This window comes from Labeo rohita, chromosome 21, assembly GCF_022985175.1.
Source record: "Labeo rohita strain BAU-BD-2019 chromosome 21, IGBB_LRoh.1.0, whole genome shotgun sequence".
Classification (NCBI taxonomy): Eukaryota; Metazoa; Chordata; class Actinopteri; order Cypriniformes; family Cyprinidae; genus Labeo; species Labeo rohita.
Window position 1 is genome coordinate 28,784,779 of NC_066889.1, and position 20,903 is coordinate 28,805,681.

Genomic DNA, 20,903 nt, shown 5'->3' on the forward strand with positions numbered 1-20,903 from the left:
ACTAGAAAGTCATAACGTCTCGATTCTGCCAAAACATGTCGTTTAATTAAATTGACACACATGCAAAATACAAGCAAATTTGTACTGAAAGCCACATAAAAAACAATTCAAAACATTATATAGATTCTACATAACGATATTACTGCATTATATGGCATTTATGCTTGTGCACTGGAGTGTTGTTTTATAATATTGCTAAATATCTCAAACTGGATTTTATCTTTATATTTTCCATTTTCATTTTTGTGAAATCTTTAGTAATTCTGTGGTGCTTCTGTAAGTTGTTCAGTATTTAGTGTGTGTGTGTGTGTGTGTATATATATATATATATATATATATAACCCCCAAACTGAATAAAATGCATTGAAATCATGTGAAAATATGATTTGTTTTTTTTTAAAACATATACCATATACTGTGTTTAATTAAATATATATATATATATATATATATATATATATATCTACGTTTTTAATTAATGGAGATTATTTAAGCACGTCTTACAAAAAACTTCATTCATATTTCATATTTAATTCAATGCGTATTTTATATATATATATATTACACATACACATTTTTTTAAGTTGTAAATTAAGGGAGATTATTAGAGCACATAAATCTAAATATATATATCAAAATTTTACTTAATGGAGATTATTTGAGCACGTCTTAGAAAAAAATGGTAAAATCTTTAATATTTGATGTTTTATTTGATGTGCTATAATATAAACAGTATACAGTGTGAATACAAGTATATATATATATATATATATTATTTAAAGTTATAAATTAAGGGAGCTTATTAGAGCACATTTTATTATAAAAAAAGTATAAAATATTTAATATTTGATGTTTAATTTAATGCATTAATATATATATATATATATATATATATATATATATATGCATTAAATTAAACATCAAATATTAAAATCTTTGTCAATATTTCATGTTTAATCCAATGCATTACTTGCAGTTACTTTGTAGCTCATTGTGAAACTTATTGGTTTCTACAGTAAATTCTGAACTTCAGGTTTTCCACCTTGTTCCTTCGTCTAATTCATCTTCTGAAGTCACAGCACATGCATATATAGAACTGGTACTTTTCTCTCTCTTACTTCATTTGTGCCCAAGTTTGAGTTGCAAATCCTTCACGAATAAAACTAAAAATTCATTTTGTCTGACCCCAAATCAGAGGGTTTGTGCACCATGGGCTTTATTACATACTGAGCTTAAACTGTGTTGTGGAGGAGGATGGGTATTATTATCCTGAGCTTCCCACCCAGCTATAAAAACTACATCGCTGCTCTAGAGTAGATCCACCTCCTCTCTCTCTCTCTCCCTCTCTCTCTTTCTCTCTCTCTCTCTCTCTCTCTCTCCTCCTTCCTGTCAGCGTCCACACAAACCTCTCCGTCTGTCCGCGTGTGCCGTTGTTTTGGGCTTGTAGTTGGATGCTCGGCTGTGCTTTTTGTGAATGGAGAGGAGACGCTCGGGCAGACGGGATGGACAGACGTCTTTGCGTCCCTCAGAGACGGAGATGAGACAGGCTCGGATCTGAAACGACACTTAAGAGCTGGAATAAATCACACGTACAGTTACACACACCTGAGGATCTGGACGGGTGAGTGCGTTACAGCCCAATTCACCTGTTTTCAAGAGTTGTGCATGCGGGAAAGTGCGCGTTCGAGTCGGGATACGCGGGACGCTTGCGTCCGAGGTCTGTTTGTGTTTGTTTGTGTGCATCTCAGGTATAGAACAGCCTGTCTGTGGGCAGTAATTTGATGACTCACGTAATTATTTGGGCCATTCTTTAGATGTCGTCTCCAGAAAATGAGCGTGTGGAGTTTTGGCCCCGCTGTAAACGCAAACTAACACAAACAAGTAATGACACAGCAAATCGACAATCGTGCCAGACACCGCTGGCTATTATGTGTAAGAATGCAAAGTGTTATGAAAGGAGTTTCTAAAAAACAATTTGACGCTTGCGCACTTTAAGAAAGTGCCAATTCATTTTTTGAGAGGTTGTTCTCATGACCTTTTCAATGCGGCCCACTGATCTAAACGGGCGACTGACCCACATAGTCACACGTAGTCATCTAACAAACTATTTTCATAGTATCGTTACATATGTCACTATGTTTTTATGTTATATGACATGAAAAGAACTTTGGGTTTCCGTCTATGGACTTTTAATTTATAATATTTTATATATAAACACACACAATAAATTCTATATGGCATCTTTCTGTTAGTGATATTTAGAAATTATAAACTATGATTTATGCAAAGCGTAAATCAGTTGGGTTGAAAGTTTTAAAAAAAAGTCCAAAATTACATCACGTCGCAAAAATCTGATACGTATCAGATTTACTTCCACCCAAAACTGGCCCAGATCAGATATGAAAATGTCAGATTGTGATTTTTGCTGTTCATATTATCAAAAACAGATCTGTGTCACAACTGTGATGGGAACGTCACTTACTTTATCAAAAATCCACCGAAAACACAATGCAATAAAATGCATTAAAATGACTAAAGTCATTAGATTAGTCTTGTGTTTTATAAGGTTTTAAGAGGTTGTCATAAGATGACAGGTGAATCTGTGTGTGTGTGTGTGTGTTTGAACAGGGCTGAACGCAGATTAAAAACAGTGTAAATTACTGTTTGTAGCAGCTGAAACGTGTGATGCAGGTGTCTGTACCATCTTGCTTCACATATTTACCAAACAGACGAATTACAGCAGACGTTACACAATGACTGTGTAATCCTAACGAGGCTCTTTAAGTGTCATTTACGTTCATTGTGATCTGCCGCTGCGTGAATCAGTCTACGGGTGAAAAGCAGCTCAAATATACAGCAGACAGAAGTCCATCCAAGACACGAGGCCAAACCTACACGCCGCAATTTATGGTGTTTTCTTTAACTTTGTTGAACAAGGTCCCGGTTTAAGTCTGTGGTCAGTCCTCAATTTGTATTAAGAGTGCTTGACAATGAACTTGGACATAAACTTTTTTTATCTGAAATTATAAATACATACATACACACATAGATAGATACATGCATATATAAAAAATAAAAAATAAATATAAAATTAGATATAATAGATACTAAACAATTCTTTAAAAAAAATATATATATTTTTTTTATTTATTATATATATATATATATATATATATAAAAAATATAAAAAATATATATATATATATATATATATATAAAAAATTAAAAAAGGAGTTTTATGATATTATAATAAAATTAAATTAAATATTAAATTCTAGATAGATACAAGCATATATACACTTAAAAAATAGATATAATATTAGATATAATAGATACTAAAAGTACTAAAAATAGACATAAAATATATAAAATATATTTCATATAAATACAAAAAGTAAAAATATTATAATTATTATATATTATAATTAAATTATAAAAAATACAATTAAATATTAAATTATTCTAACTTGCTTTTTATATTGTATATATTTTTATGTGCACACAAAAAATAAAAATGATGAATTATACATTTTCTATAAAAAATAATATATAAATACTACTACACAATTAATACTAGATAGATAAATTAAATATTAAATAATTCTAAATATTACACTTTATTTATATATATACACACACACACACAATGAATATATAAAGTTTCACAATTATTAAAATAAAAATAAAGCAAATAATTATTAATTATTTGTTATATACAGTATATGTATATATTTTATGTATACATTTTATTTTATGTCACATGTGTTTACATATATATGCACATAATATAATATTAAATAATTAAATAAATAAATATTAAATAATATTTAATTTAATATTGTTATAGTATATACATTTTATGTTAAATATTATTATTTAATATATATATAAAAAAAATACTTGCATGTAAATACATTATATTGAAACATTTTTTAACAAAAAAAAACCCCTGAAAAAATCTAATTGTTAAAACTATTAACATGACAAACCACTTCAGCTACCAATTAGCAAAACTAACAACAGCATTTCTAATATTTCAACTCAAAACTTCTATTACAATTTAATGCAAATGGTTGCATCTGATGCCAGAACCTCAATATATATTATCTAGACTGTCAAGACAACAGGCATATGTCTGAAAAATTCTAATCTGATACGGAAATCTGAATTACAGTAACCCAAAAACCACCATTAAACCATTTGCTGTGTGTTATATGTAAATCAGCCCTTCAGCTGTGCACATGCAGAGCGTTCATCATCTACAGCAGCGAGGCGAAGCGTATTCAAATCCGCAGCTTTCTATTGGCCGACTGCCGCACCGTGGCTCGAGCGCCCGGGCGGGAGGCACTTCTGTCTGTAAACAGGGCCGTGAGTCTCAGCGAAGCGCTAATAGACTAAAACCTACAGGTGCCCCTGCAGGTGAGGCCCCTAAATGATCTCCCTTAGGACCCACGAACCCACGGCTGGATTTAGCCAATTTACCAGCAGTCTGAGTCGCCGTAAGTCTGAGCAGCGTGACACGCGCTCGCTCCTGTCTGAGACTCGAGCCCTGCCTCCCTAAAGAGGCCATGATGAAATATCTCTCACAAATGTGAACTGTTTTAACTTTTGGAGAAGATGTTGTAACTTTACCCTATCAAGAGTTGGTCATCTTTGCATCACAAAGTCAGACGAGGCATCCGGCGTGCACCAAATGCATGCAACGCTTCGACTTTACTTTAAAAAAGATCGCTATTAATTGTCGAGCCTTAAAGTCTTTGTCCCAGTTAAGACGATCATCAAAAGCTGCCGTGTGCGTAAGCATTTAGTTCAAACATCAAACACAGGTGTGTTATTTTGAACGATCAAAGGACTGAGGGGGTAGTTTGGGTTTTTACTCACACTGTCATTTGTGTTTTGAGATATGACACTTTATGATTGATGTTGAACTCTGAATTAGTAATGTATGAACATGCAAAGATGAAAATAGGAAAAAAGGTTATTATTGATGGCACTTCAATCACACCGCATGCATTCCTTTATGAAAGCTGCTCAATTGCAAACTGATTCATTGAAACGAATCGAGCCGAGCGATTTTGTGAATCAAAACGTGCTCGGTGAATGTTTGCATGCTTTTTGCATAACTTTTTTTTGCAGTGCTGCTCCTGAATAGCAGTGCAGGAAACACTGATACGCACACGCATGCATCTTTTTCAAATGACAAACGGGTCTGAAATGAGTATGTGGCACTTTGTGGGGCTAAAGAGGGTATTTTCTTCACCTCCTTCTACAAACTGTAGATTAAAAAAAACAGCAGAACAAACGCTGAGCATCATTTTCATATCCTCACATGATCTCTAAACAGCCTTTACCCTCAGCCGTGACATTTGATACGGCCGACAACGATTTGACATGCAAAAAAAATCCAGCTGATAAGCATCTGTTACTTTCTATTGAGCAACTATTAATTTTATACATTATTTTCATTAAATGCTTAATTTTATATATATAATTGATTTTAATTAAAATAATAAGTTGCTTATTTTTTTATTTTTTTAATTGTTCAGAGTCCAAAACATGTATTTCCATTATATATATTTTAAAGGAAGGTAAATATATATAAATAAAATTTTATAGTATATTAATATATTATATAATTTAAAAATATATGACCAGAAAAAAATTTAATTATTTTTTAATTTCTTATATTCTTGTACTATATATATATATATATATATATATATATATAAAACCAGAAAAAAAAATAATAATAAAAATAATAATAATAATATATATATATATATATATATATATATACATACATATATTATTTTTATTTTTTTTTTATTTTTTATTAATTAATTATTATTATTTTTTAATTTTCTTTTTTTACAAAATTTAACAAGTTTTCTTAGGTTAGAGTTACATGTAAAAAACTGCATTTTTGTCTTCAGGTCACAAACAGTCAAACGAAATGGATTTTCTGAAATTATAATGATAGGCTATCCACCAAAATGTGCTGTCAGCTGCATGTGAACCTTATGATAATATATATCTCAGTGGAAAATGACGTCTTCCTATCATTAAAAACATCACAAGTAAACAACAAAGGGACCTAAAACATATCTACAGAAAAATCTACTACACTCCAACTGATTATCAAATCATTTCACAATGAAAAGCGCAAATACAAACGTTCCGTCTAGAGATGGACAAAATGAGCTGCGGTCCAGTCGAAGATACCGATCTGAAGCGTTACTGCTTTACTAGCAGAGCCACATCAACACTTTAGACAGGATTTCAGATAGCATCTATTGCTGAGGTGTGTGTCGGTCAGTTTTTGCCTACATGCTGGGAACAACGACTAAACAATATCAATGAACACGTCAAAATGCAGAAAGGTTGCATGAGAGTTTCCGTGCAAAACTGATTTTCTTCCTCAGTGTTGATTTCTATGACAAGTATCTAAAAATAAAAATTAAATCAAGATGCATGTACGCTTTTAAAAAAAACAATGAAAATTAAGTGCATTTTTTGCTTCAAACTAGTAAAAAATCTTGTTTCTGTCTTTTTTTTTAACCAGTACTAATGCCTAAAAATTCTTTAATCAAGATGCATTTACTTAGGACAGAAATTGACTTAGTGTACAAATCTTGTTTTCTGAAAAACGATTAAACTGAAATGAGTTTATGCTTAATTCAAAAGGAAAACAAGATTATTTTTTCTGGCCCCACGGACAGATACTGTTCTTGTTTTAAGCATAAACTCACTTAATTCTGATCTTTTTTTCTCAGAAATTAAGACTTAATATCTTAAGTCATTTTTCTTCTCAAGTAAATGCATCTTAATTAAAGAATTTTTAGATATTTGTACTGAAAAAAAGACAAAAATATTAAGAAAGACAATATGACTTATTTTCTGAAAACTGAAGTGTTTACACTTAAAACAAGAACAAATACCTGTCAAAGGGATCAGAAAAATACACTTAATTCAAAGGAAAATTATTCTTTTTCTGACCTCATTAACAGACACTTTTCTTGTTTTATACATTAACTCACTTCATTTTGATTTTTTTAATATCTTAATTCTTTTCTGAATATCTAATTTTTTGATATTTGCAATGGAAAAGACAAAAAAAAAAGCGTAAGAAAATTTTAAAACAACAAAAATCAAAGAAAAGCTAAAGTTAAAGTTCGACAAAAAATTCTGACAAAGGCCATTAAGGTGTTGCATTTACTTAAGATGGAAATGTTCTTAAGATATGAAGTCTTGCTTTCTGAAATACAATTAAATTGAAATGAGTTTATGCTTAATTCAAAGTGAAAACATTTTTAATTTAAGTAATTTTTCTTCTAAAGTAAATGCATCTAAAATGTTTAGATATTTGTCATGGGGAAAAAAAGGCAATAAAATACTTAGAAAGACAATAAATAAAAATGTTCAAATTAAAGTGTTTATACTTAAAACAAGAACAAATACCTGTCAAAGGTATCAGAAAAATACACTTAATTTTAAGGAAAATTATTCTTTTTCTAAAAACATTAACAGATACTTTTCTTGTTTTATACATTTTTTTCTGAATTTTTTATATTTACAATGGAAAAGACATACAAAAAAAAGTAAGACATTTTTTTTGGCAGTGTGTTAAAAGTACGATTACTATAAAAACTAAAAAAAATAAAAAAAAAAATAAATAAATCAAAGAAAAATTTCTGACAAAAAAGGCAAATTAAGATGCATTTACCTACGAACAAAAAAGACTTCTGAACTACAATCAAATTGAAATTATGCTTTATTCAAAGTGAAAACAAGATTATGTTTCTGACCCCACTGACAGATATTATTCTCATAAACTGCCTTAATTTCCCCAAAAATAAGATTTAGAATCTTAAGTCATTTTTCCTTCTCGAGTAAATGCATCTTGATTAAAGAATTTTAGATATGGAAAAAAAAGACAAAAATACTAAGAAAGACAGCATTTTTAAGAGTTTACACTTAAAACAAAAACAAATAACTGTCAAAGGGATCAGAAAAATACACTTAATTATTTTCCAACCTAATTAACAGCTATTTTTCTTGTTTTATATATCAACTCATTTTGATATAATATCTTAATATCTTATTTTTTTCTGAACATTTTTGATATTTGCAATCGAAAAGACAAAAAAGCATGAGAAAATCATTTTTGGTAGTGTGTTAAGAGTACGGCACTTTAAAAACAACAGAAATCCAAGAAAAGCCGTGCTTAAAGTTCAACAAAATTTTTTGACAAAGTCAATATTTTCAAAAAACACAGATTTACTGTTAGATTAATCTGTCATATTAGTAATTATCTTTATACATAAGCAGCAGAAGTCTGTGGTGCGTCTGCCTGTAGATTGCGTCATATGGAGGGAGTAAATTGTCAAGGTCTGAAGGAGTTATTCAGTGCTAAGCATGTGCGGAGGGGCCAGTCGGCCCTCAAACACGCACACTATAATTATGGGAGTGAGTGAGGAGGTGTGGGGGGCCGGACGGAGAAGCGCATGTGCTCCCAGGGTGGGTGGGAGACCTCACTGTGTCTCTCTTCCTTCTTTTTCACTCCCTCCCTAGTGTTGTTTTTAGCTCCAAACGCCTATTTAACTTGGCTGGATTTTCCAGGGTGGGGCACCACTTTTTTTTTCCTTTTTTTTTTTTTTTTTTTTTTTTGAGTTTTGCCCAACCTGTCAGGGAACTTCTGGGGACATGAGATCTCATCCTTCCCTCTTCCTCTGTCTTTCTCTTTTTGCCGCAAACGTTTGCAATTTAAGTGAAGTGTTTGTGCTATTTATACAGAAGCAAAGTGAATAAAATATCACACCAGTACTATTTTTGCCTTTATTAACAGTTTTTTTTTTTATTCTTATATTTTCCGTTATTACGTTTTGTTAAACTTGTGTGTTTTTGGTCATTTTTGTAGATTTCCCCTCTCTTATATAAGTCTATATAGTTTTATTAACAATATAATAGCTTTTATTTTGACTTTTTCGCTATCATAAGCAAGACTTCTGTGTATATATATAATATATACTAGATTAGAAAAAATAAATACACTTAATAAAAAAAAACAAGGTAGTTCTGAACAAATATTTTTCTTGTTTCAAGCATAGACGAGACTTAAAAACAAGGCTTATGAAGTAAATTTATCTTGACTTGAACAAATGAATTTGCAACTTGACTTGAACAAATTGAACTTTTTTAATTTATAATGGGAAAAGACAAAAAAAAATTTAATAAAATTTATTTTTGTCAGTGTGTTATGAGTACGGTCACTATAAAAACATCCGTTAAATGTAAATATTATGTAAATATATGTGATTTAATATATATAGAGAGAGAGAGTTGTTATATGATTGATTATATATATTTTTAAATATATAAAAATTATATATAATTCATATAAAATATTGATTTTTAATATATATTTTATTTTATTTTTCTAAATAATTTCTAAGTTTTTATTTATTTTTGTTTTAGTTATTTTAATACATCAAGTTATTCTAATTTTAAAATTAAGAAATGTTGCTTTGGCAACTAGCTGAAAAAAGTTTATAAATATTTTATTTAATTTCAGTATGCATTTATTTCAAGTAAGGATTATATAAAAAAATATATATAAAAAACAAAATATTTATTTTTATTAAATATATATAATGAAAATAAATCTTTTTAATTTTTTAAAATCATTTCTATTTTTCTTTTAGTTTTTATTCATTTTTGTTTTAGTTATTTTAATACATCAAGTTATTCTAATTTTAAAATAAGAAATGTTGCTTAGGCAACTAGCTGAAAAAAGTTTATAAATATTTTATTTAATTTCAGTATGTGTTTATTTCAAGTAAGGTATATATATAGTTTAATATATAAAATTATAAAAAATTAAATATTTATTTTTATTAAATATATATAATAAAAATAAATCTTTTTATATTTTTTAAATCATTTATTTTTAGTTTTGTGATTATATTTATTTTAATACATCAACTTATTCTAATTTTAAATTAAGAAATGTTGCTTTGGCAGCTAGCTAAAAAAAAGTTTTTCAATATTTTTTTTTAATATCAGAATACGTTTATTTCAAGCACATTTTTTTTTAATGGTTTTAATTTTAGTTTTAATTAACTATAATAACCCGGACACATTCAAGGATTAATATCAGCAAGGATCAAACTAATCATGCATGATTAAGATTTATATGATTGAGGTATACATATATATAAATTCATGCATATATATAATTTGTCATCTACAAGCCAACAGATTATTCCGAGCTTCCATTTCCAATTTATTGTACGTTTATACAGGCCAAATTTTATCTATTATTTCTGGCGCATCTATGTATATAAATATATATTTACCTGAAGGGTCACATTGTTTGATAAACAATGTTCTTAATTTGAAAGATACATTCCTTGTTAGTGGACTATATGTACAAACTGTAATTATAGCAACCGTCTCCTAGCAACAGAGGAAGGGACATTAAAATGTTGATTGGTAAGAGCTGAGCTCAATCTTATAGAGAACAAAGACAGACAACGTACAAGAAAATAAAACCCGAAAACACCAGTAGCTCATTTACTTTGGCGCGCAGGCCGTTTTTGGCCCGCTGAACGCCAGTCGACAGCTCCGGTGGCGGCGGGACGTATGAAAGCATCCGTCCACATGCCTCCAGTGACCACGGGGACGAGACACACTGAGATTAAACTCTATTCATAGCCATGAATGAAGGACAATGCTGCCAAAACGCCTCTTAAAAAGTCACTGTAAACATTTCAGGGAATCCGCAGGTACAATTCGGGCTCCATTCATGTAGGCCTGTAGTTTAAAAGCATCTGAAACGCAGATCTGCAGTCTGGAAAATACAGCTTTTTGAATTTGATATTATTTTTGGACAGGGTTCTGTAGAAGAGCACTTCTGAACTAGACTTGAGTCAATTATAAGAAGCAAAAAAAATGTTGCATTTCATGCAATTAAAGTAAATGCAATTAAACAGCATCGGCCTCTCATGAAACGCTTGTAGATCTGGGGGCGGTGGGTTACGTTTACTCATGCCCTGACGTTTTTTTCCCGTGGAAAGCAGAAACTAGAGCCTGACCCCTTTTGCCTTCCTGTCTTGTCTTTTTTTTTCCGAACATAAAAAAAGATAAGTGTCAGCTTTTCTCACAAAGCAAACGATCAGATTTAATTCGCTATCTTTTTAGGCCTACAACAAAATAGCCTCAGCTATCGGTACACATTGCGTGAAAAGCAGAAGCCAGTGGAGTTGCTGTTTGATCGCAATCAGAGAGAACCAGAAACAGAGATTTGCTCCTCAGACGCTCTATGGGAGCTAATTAATTATCTGATGGTGTGACGCATCCTCTTTAACCGCGAAGTGCAAGCATACACAAGTTCACAGAGTAACGCACTTTTGCAGAAACAAGTATCTTAACTCAAATCTCACTTTTAGTCAGTTATTGTAAAGTGGGGCTGGGCGATATGGCCAAAAACCTTATTTACTGTGAATACTTGTCATGATATTCATTATATACAAGTAACTGGGAAGGAAATGCATTCCACATGTCTGTCAGACGTTGAAAATGAATGAATACAGCATTTGTTTGTTTATAAGTAAATTTCATAGAGTGAAATCAGTACCCTGATCATCAAAAACGAGTCTAATTAAATGAATCTACTCAATTTTTAAACATGCAATCAAATTAACATATAATTAAACTTAATAGAGTGAAAACGATATTCAGATTTCCATTTTATTTTCTGGATTTTGTGTCTTTTATGATTTAATATTAATTTATTATCAAAACGGTGTCTAATTAAGTGAATTTAATCAATCTTTTAACATGCAATCAAATTAAAAGTGAAATCGGTTTTATTTGTCCTCTATTTAGTGTTTTCCATTTTATTTTTCTAGATTTTGTTTTATGGTTTAATATAAATATATTATTAAAATGGTGTTTAATTAAATGAGCTTAAGCAATATTTTAACAAGCAGTCAAATTAAAATATAACTAAACTTTATAGTGAAATCGTTTTTATTTTTCTCTGTGTTTTTTATTTTATTTTTCTGGATTCTGTGTTTTATGCTTTAATACAAAATGCTTTAATGCTTTACAATAAATTTATTATCAAAAAGGTGTTTAAATGAAATAAATTTAATTAATCAATATTTTATTAATCACAACAGAGCTTTTAAATCATAGATTAAAAACATTGTCTAATATTCCATTAAAAAAAATAATAATAAATTTAAAAAAATAAATAATAATAATAATAATAGGAGACGTACACTGTTTAAAAAAAACATACGTTTTCAAAGTTGCAAATTAATATTACTTGAGCAGGTTTGACAAGAATATAATTTTAGTCTTTCTACTTCAAACTTTCATATTTAATTCAATGTATTACTTGCTGTTTCTTTGTAATTATTTGTGAAATGCACTACCAATTTCTAAGTAAAAATTGTTTTAAACCTATTTTTCCAGTATACATCTTACAATACCATAGTAAAATATTTCTGTAATTTTTACAAATTAAACTGAACTTTTATTTTGCCGGTTTGCCATGAAGAGATAGATGATTGTCGACCTTACCTAAATATTTTACTTAAATTAATACTTCAGACATTTTTTAGAGTTGCAAAACGATTAATCATTTCAAAATAAAAGTTTGTGTTTACATATATGTGTGTGTACTTTGTATATTTATGATGTATATATAAATACACACACATACATGTATATATAAAGGAAAAATGTTATACGTTAAATATTTATATTTATATATAATATAAATATACATGCAATACATGCAAATATTTTTTTAAATATATACATATAATTGCGTACTTTTGTGTAAACACTATTTTAGTGTAAACTCTTATTTTGAAACGAAAAATAGCGACTACTTTTTTCCATTTACAATTGCATTTATCCTTTAAACAAACGCTTTTATCCTAAGTGACTTCATCTATGTCTTCAATAAAAATCTTATTTTAACACATGACAGCTCTGACCGATTTCAATTTTACCTGTATGCAGATTCCTCTGTGAGGATGGCACACACAGACGAGGACCTGATTGGAATCCCCTTCCCAAACCACAGCAATGACGTCCTGTGCAGTCTTAACGAGCAGCGCCGGGATGGCCTGCTTTGCGACGTCATCCTAGTGGTCCGTGACCAGGAGTACCGCACCCATCGCTCCGTCCTGGCCGCATGCAGCCAGTACTTCAAAAAACTCTTCACAGTGGCCACCGGCTCCAGCCGGGACTCCAACCAGCACTCCGTCTACGAGCTGGACTTCGTGGCGCCTGAATCGCTCACGGCCATTCTGGAGTTCGCATACACGTCAACGCTGACCGTCACGGCATCCAACGTTAAGGAGATCCTAAGCGCCGCGAGGCTTTTGGAAATTCCCTGCATTATAAACGTGTGTTTGGAAATCATGGACACGGGAGGAGGAGAACCAGGAGGAGGAGGTGGAGAAGGACCTCCGGAAGGAGAGGAGTTTGAGGGGGATGATGAGGAAGATGAGGATGAAGAGGATGAGGAGGAAATGGAGGAGGAGGTCGACTCCAAAGACGGAGAATTTGAGGACAACAATAGCGAGAAATCCACACAAGGGGCAGAAAACCGAGAGGAACCAAAAGTTTGGGAAGACAGAAGAACGGACAGCCCACCTTGTAGCTCTCAACAAGGGGCGCCGGACCGGGATGGCCAAGAATTCCAAAGACGCCAATCGGACACTCCGGAAGCGCAGAAACCTAGAGCGCCGGAGGGATTGGAGGGCCGGGCGCTGAAGGATTTCTCAATAGAGTCCTTACTCCAAGAGGGGCTCTATCCGAAGGTGCCAGGCTTGGAAAGAGGCGCCGGATTCTCACCCCTTCTCCCAGGCTTCTATCCGCCCATGTGGGCGGCAGAATTCCCAGGCTACCCTCAGATTCTGGAGCCCCATCACCCTTCCCATCCTTTCCCCAATGCTTCACTTGAAAACGGTCCTTTGGACCTTGCGGTCAAGAAAGAAGTCATTAAAGAAGAGTTAAAGGACGAGCCTACGAACCCTATCCTCCATAGAGACTTCCTCAAAGACTTCATGAGTCCAGGGTTGGGAATAACCTCCGACCCCGCCCTCGGTCCGATCAAAGAGGGAGCGGATCTGCGGTCCTACCTGAGTTTTCTGTCCGCCTCCCATCTCGGGACGCTGTTTCCTCCGTGGCAGCTGGAGGAGGAGAGGAAGATGAAGCCCAAGGCGTCACAGCAGTGCCCGATCTGCAACAAGGTGATTCAAGGAGCGGGAAAGCTGCCACGGCACATGCGAACACACACCGGAGAGAAGCCCTACATGTGCACCATCTGTGAGGTCCGCTTCACCAGGTGAGTCGGGTTAAGGTGACACTAAAGCGAGTACCGTGAACTTGAACCCTCACTCCTAGGTAAAAAAACATAAATGAGAGAAGATAAAGAAGTCATACTAGTCAAGTATACTTTCCTAGATTAGTATAAAAGTATCCTTAAAGTATTATTATATTTAATTTTTTTTTTTTGCCATATTACCTATAAAATATTACATATTATTTTAATATTTACAATTTTACTTAGAATTTACATTTTAATTATTATTAAATAACTATTAAAACTTGCCACTTTTATTTATAGTGATAGTTAATGGAAATTATATATTTAGCTATATTTGGTAGTTTTGCATACATTTCTAATTATTACAATAATTGTTTACCATTTCATTTTATAATTTACAATTTAATATTTTTATTATTTATAATGTTAGTTGTAATGTTCTTAGATTTTATTAAAATGATAATTAAATTCCTATTTATTTTTTGCCACTTTTAATTATAGTGATAGTTGATGGTAATGATGGTGGGTAATATTAAAATTATATTTATTATTTATTATTATTATTATATTATTATTGATTACATATTTTAATTATTATTATTTTATATTAATTTAATATTTATTTTGACAATTTTATTTTTTATTGTCATAAATTTTATTAACATTATTATTAAATTCCAGGGTTTTTTTCCCCCCACTTTTAATTATAGTGACAGTTAATGGGAATTCTATATTTTGCTATATATTTAAATTACATATATTAATATATTACATATTTTGGTATTTTTGTATACATTCTAATTATTAAAATAATTATTTACCGTTTAATTTTATTAATTACAATTTAATGTTTTTATTATTTATAATTGTAGTTTTAATTTTTCTATATTTTGTTACAATTATAATTTTAGTGATAATTTTAGTGATAGTTGATGGGAATGATGGCTATATTTTGTAACTATCTACACACGTCTAATTATTAAAACTATTGTTTATTATTGTTTCAAATAATAGTTAAAATTAATGTTTAGCATTTAATTTCACTATTTTTATATTTGACATTTTTTGCATTCTTTGTAATTTAATTTTATTAAATTATTATTTAACAAAAACACTGGACTTTTATTTAAAATGAAAGACAATGCACAATGGCATCATGAAGTACCACAAGCTGGATTTTAATTGTAAATAAACTGAAATATTATCATCATTTACTCACCCTCAAGTCGTTGCAAAGCGTTATGACTTTCATTTATCTGTAGAACACAAAAGTAGATGTTTTAAAAACTGTTTTTGTCTGTACAGTGACAGTCAGTGGGGTCCAAAACCACATCAGAACGTTTGGGCGAAACAATTTTTGGGCGAACTATCCCTTTAACATTTCAGGGCTGTTTTTAACATCAGTTCAAACAGATACAGCACAAGAATAACAGTTTAAAATGAACAGTCACTAAAAAGGAACAGACATACTGAAGAAGGCAAAGAATGTTTTACAATGACAGATTTACGAGAAAGAATTCTGACTTGCTGTCATGTAACTTTTCCCCTCAAACAAATTACACTGACTGTCTACTAGAATAAATAGCCTCTTTGAAGCTGAAGAGCTAGGCTTCGGTATTACAACAATGAAACGGCACATGAAAACTAGAGCAGCATCATAAGGACAAACCTGCTGTGAAACACTTTATGCATCACTGTGGTCGGAGCCGCATGAGGTTTCCACACTGTAATAAAAGCCAAAGCGTAGTGATGTTAATATAAGACCTACATTTCACTTTTGGGCTCAAACGCTCTGTAGAGGAATGAAATTTCGATGAGTGAGATCTAGACTGAGAAACAGATCAAACGAAGGCTTCTGAGCTTCTGGATAACTCATCTGGATACCACATAACAGGAACACTAAATCCGGTTTTCATGTTTTCTGGGTTTTTCTGACGCTGCCACTGTTGAGCAACTTGCAGCTGTCTGCTTTTCAAGTACGAAGGCGTACACCTGTTCGTGTGTTTTTCTGCATGCGTGCACGTTTTTCTGCGTCTTGAGGTTTTGCAGGGATTCGCACAGGTATGCAAAATAACCTCAAACCCCAAATTTAGAAGAATAGCTCACTCTTAAAATGAAATTTGCTGAAATTATACTCACCCTTAAGCCATTCGAGATGTAGATGAGTTTGTTTCTTCATTGGAACAGATTTGGAGAAACTTATTTCATCACTTGCTCACCAACGGACCCTCTGCAGTGAATCGGTGCCGTCAGAATGAGAGTCCAAACGGCTGATAAAAACAAAAGCTACGCATTTTAACTTTAAACTGCTGGAACAATACAAGTCTTCTATGGATTCTATTGTTTTCTCCAGTGAAAAAGTTGTCTCGTCTGAATCAGGAGAGAAATCTGCACAGATCAAGCTGTGCTTACAAGCCAAAACAGTTCTAAACAAATATGTTGGTGGATTTTATTGTGAGAGAAAATGATTGTACTGCTTTTATTGGCTGTTTGGACTCTCATTCTGACGGCACCCATTCACTGCAGAGGATCCATTAGTGACCAAGTGATGCAATGCTACATTTCTCCAAATCTGATGAAGAATCAACCTCATCTACATCTTGGAAATTTTGTTACTTCATTGGAACAAATTTGGAGAAATTTATTCCATCACTTGCTCACTAACGGATCCCCTGCAGTGAATGGGTGCCGTCAGAATGAGAGTCCAAACAGCTGATAAAAACATCACAATGATTCACAAGTAATCCAAACAACTCCAATCCATCAATTAACGTCTTGAGAAGCCAAAAGACACGTGTTTGTAAGAAACAAAACCATCATTAACACCTTTTTTAACTTCAAACGATGCTTCTGGCTAAAATATAAGTCCATAATCCATAATAACGCTTTTACCAGTCTGAATCAGGAGAGAAATATGCACTGTTTACAAGCCAAAACAAGCAGTATATAGATTTTTTTCCTCTCAAGAAAGTGTTATTATGGATTATTGATGCACATTTTGGCCAGAAGCAAGGGTTTCAAGTTACAAATGTTTTTAAAAATAGGTTTGTTTTTTTAAAAACACACAGCTTTTGGCTTCACAAGGTGTTAGCTAATGGACTGAAGTGGTAGATGTTTTTATCAGCTGTTAGGACACTTCATTCTGACGGCACCCATTCACTGCAAAGAATCCATTGGTTGTTTTTTGGGTGAACTGTTTCTTTAAATCCTTCAAATGGCTGTTTTTTTCTTTTTCAGACAAGACAAGCTGAAGATTCACATGCGCAAGCACACCGGCGAGAGGCCGTACATCTGCCTGCACTGCAACTCTAAGTTCGTTCACAACTACGACCTGAAAAACCACTTGCGCATCCACACAGGTGTGCGGCCGTACCAATGCGAGCACTGCTACAAGAGCTTCACACGCTCCGACCACCTGCACCGACACATCAAGCGGCAGAGCTGCCGCGTCTCACGCCCACGACGAGGCCGAAAGCCCTCCGCCTGGCGGTCAACCAACTTCCTCTTCCCTCCAGATCCCAACGCCCTCCAACCGGACAGGACCATGCGGCTTCCCGCCGCTGGCACCGGCGCCCCCTTGCTGGCGAAACAGCAGCCTACGGGAGGAAAAACACCAGAGGACATCGACGGTGACAACCGGGAGACGGACAGGAAGCTCATCCCGGAGGATGTGAACAGGAAGCGGGGCGTGTTTGCTTTCGCCGTGGCGACCGAGGACGTTCTGCCACACCCGCCCTTCTATTCGGCGACCTCTGACCCCTGGGCCGTGAGACTGGAACGAGCTCCGCCCATTCCCGAGGCCGCCAAGTGACTTTCGTTCAATCCTTGAAACAGCTGCTCGCTTCGGACGCCACAAAGTCTTTACGAACCGGGTTCAGACTCTGTAATATTAAATGAGAATTACAACTTTGTTTGTTCGTTTGTTTCATAAGTCAGCTTCCAAATGGGATGACAGGGATTTTAAATACTTTTTAAATGACTAGATTTGTTAATATCTTGGATGTGCATTTGTTAAAGCTGTTTTTGATGCTTCAGCGTTTGCTAACAAGGGTGATGCGCTCATAGACTGTTCAGTGCAATGGAGTATGTGAAAATCGAATGCAAAAATTTGACAATCAGGTATGCAGAAAGAAAAAAAGTCCTGCTGAATAAGCTAGAAGCATTGATGTTTGCATTGTATGATCTGACAGGTTTTCTAATTAAAGAGTTTTCACAAGCTAAATCTAGATGAAAATTATAAATTTACACATTGTAATCCACTATGCAAAAGCGGTTGCATTTTTTAGAATTACCTACCTAGAAAGATCAAATTAATCGGAAAAACTCTCAGGATTAGAAGTTTTTTTTACAGCCAAAATATCACGTTATACATAATAAGATGTCAAATCAATCTGCGTCAATTTCAGGATTGATTTATTTATATTGTGCATTTCAAATTGACCCTTGATTAAATCGAATGCTGTTTAAAATAATTTGTATAGACGGCTTTCAGGTTCTACGGTGGAATTGTTCATTATTGTGAGTGTTTCTATTGTAAAACATCCAAAGACGTGTTGTTAAAAAACAAACTTGAAATCCAATCTGTTTGCAAAGCAGTCTTTCTCACATACGAAGTGTCTTGGAGGTGCTTGTCGTGTACAGGAAAATAAAACGGGGGGAAAACGTCCACAACTTTGACATCGTTCCTCATCTGAATGGCTAGTTCAGCGGCATTTAAACTGAAACGAAACATATTTTCATGCTATTTATGCATATTTAAATAAGCCTCGGCTATATTTTACTAAGATGCTTTATAAAGACACTAACACATTTCTGGTTCATCAGTTTTTCAAGAGAGAATATGTCAACGCAGTGTACGATATTAGAAATCAAAACAATACGGTAATAAAAAAGCTTTTAACAAATAAAATCCCCCCCCTTTGAGACTTGTAAGACGCCCACAAAACAAAATGCACAAGTACTCCAGATCATCTGAAAAAAAATGATGTTTCTGCACTTCACATGAGACATTTAAAATGTTTTTTATCTTGGTGTGCAAAATGCAAAGATGTTTCAATGGCCATGTACAATGAAGGTGCTTAAAGACGTGTGTAAATATATATATGAAGCCCTTCTGTGGCGACGGTGGGAACTTACTTGCACTATTTGTTTGATGATGTTTTATTATCGGTTACAAAATATTGATATTTCTTAAAGATTTAAAAACATACAAAAAAATAAAAAATAAAAATCACAGAACATGTCTGAGATATGCACTTTACTCCTCTTTAACACAAGAACGATTTCAGTGAAAGTCATTTTTATAAATGTGTGTGGTATTTGTATATTAGATTAATCCCTGGTAAACGGAATCAAAGAACTGGAATACAATAAAAAAAAACTTTTTTCAAGAACCTCATCTCTTTTATGGCTCATTTCTTTCTTGGAAATCCGACAAAGGCAGCTCTACAGAAGCAGGACATCTGATGAGGCTTTTATCTACAGAGAAGAAATCAAGTGCATTAAAGCTCTCTTTAGCGTATTTTTTTAACATTAAATGCCATGAGAGTACAGCGAAGGCAGATTGGTTCTCCTAAATGTCCAGCTTTCTGGATGATGGGGCAGATCTTTTAACGGCTAACTTACCTCAACCTAAAATTACTCTGAAATCATAGCATGTGGTAGTTTGTTATGACACAAGGCGGTGAGGATCCAACAGACAGCCCTCTCTGGCACAATTAACCATCTCTGTGAGTAATCTAAACCCACACGCTATAACTACGCTTTAGTAGGAGCCAGTTTCCCAAACACGTACTGATGCTGTTTTGAATTGTGAAGAATTTTTAAAGTAGGACTGCTATTAGATTAGCAAGTTGATTTTCTGATCACTTCTTTTAATGACTAAAATTATGTATATGCATGTTTACTGCTAGTTTTGGATTAGCACCTCAAACTGACTACAATTTTAATCAAATGAAACTATTAAAAATAATTTGTATTTTTCAGAATAATGTGTTGTTTGAGAACATACGTAGTTTAAATGACAAATTCTCTGAAAGATTTTAAAGTAGGTTTACTAGTTTACATTGGATTAGGGCCTACTTCAACACAACTAGCCTTTATTTATCAGTGCTCAAAGTTTAAAAAGTTAAAAATACAAAATGGGGAATTAACAATTGCACAAAATACAGCCCTAAAATTAAAACGATATACAATGTTATTTTCTGTTAATTTAAATACAAAATGTATTTTATATACGACTTTTATATGACATGTCTTTTATTGCTATGTAGCGCCCTCTACTGGAAATCAAGATAAAATACACATAACAAAAAATTATAACGTTTAACTTCAAACATATTTTCTCTCACACTTTTCTTGACGGTATAAAAACAAATTAAAATTATTTACTTAAGAAAAATATAACACTATATTTGTCACTTCACAGATAATAACGTTAACTTAAAAACCGTTAAAAACCGTTTACCTGTAAACAACGTAAGACGGCGTTTCAGGTAAACAACCGTATATAAGATAGTAAAATGCTAGTTAATTGATCTATTAATGAATATAT

General features: G+C 32.8%; 1 protein-coding gene across 3 annotated transcripts in view; it reads left to right on the forward strand.

The window, feature by feature from the left end:
• The window catches only part of LOC127152232 (zinc finger and BTB domain-containing protein 7C), a 34,518-nt gene extending 14,783 nt beyond the window's left edge, over nucleotides 1–19,735 (forward strand). The window contains exons 2-4 of one of the 3 annotated variants that reach the window (XM_051092767.1): nucleotides 1,448–1,621; nucleotides 13,036–14,368; nucleotides 17,588–19,735. In XM_051092767.1, coding sequence (XP_050948724.1) covers nucleotides 13,050–14,368; nucleotides 17,588–18,161 — 1,893 coding nt within the window. In that variant the 5' untranslated portion in view covers nucleotides 1,448–1,621; nucleotides 13,036–13,049 and the 3' untranslated portion in view covers nucleotides 18,162–19,735. Of the gene's footprint in view, nucleotides 1–1,356; nucleotides 1,622–13,035; nucleotides 14,369–17,587 lie in introns of those variants that run through there. The other 2 variants (XM_051092766.1, XM_051092765.1) reach the window with 2 other exon arrangements.
• The last annotated feature ends 1,168 nt before the right edge of the window (nucleotides 19,736–20,903 follow it).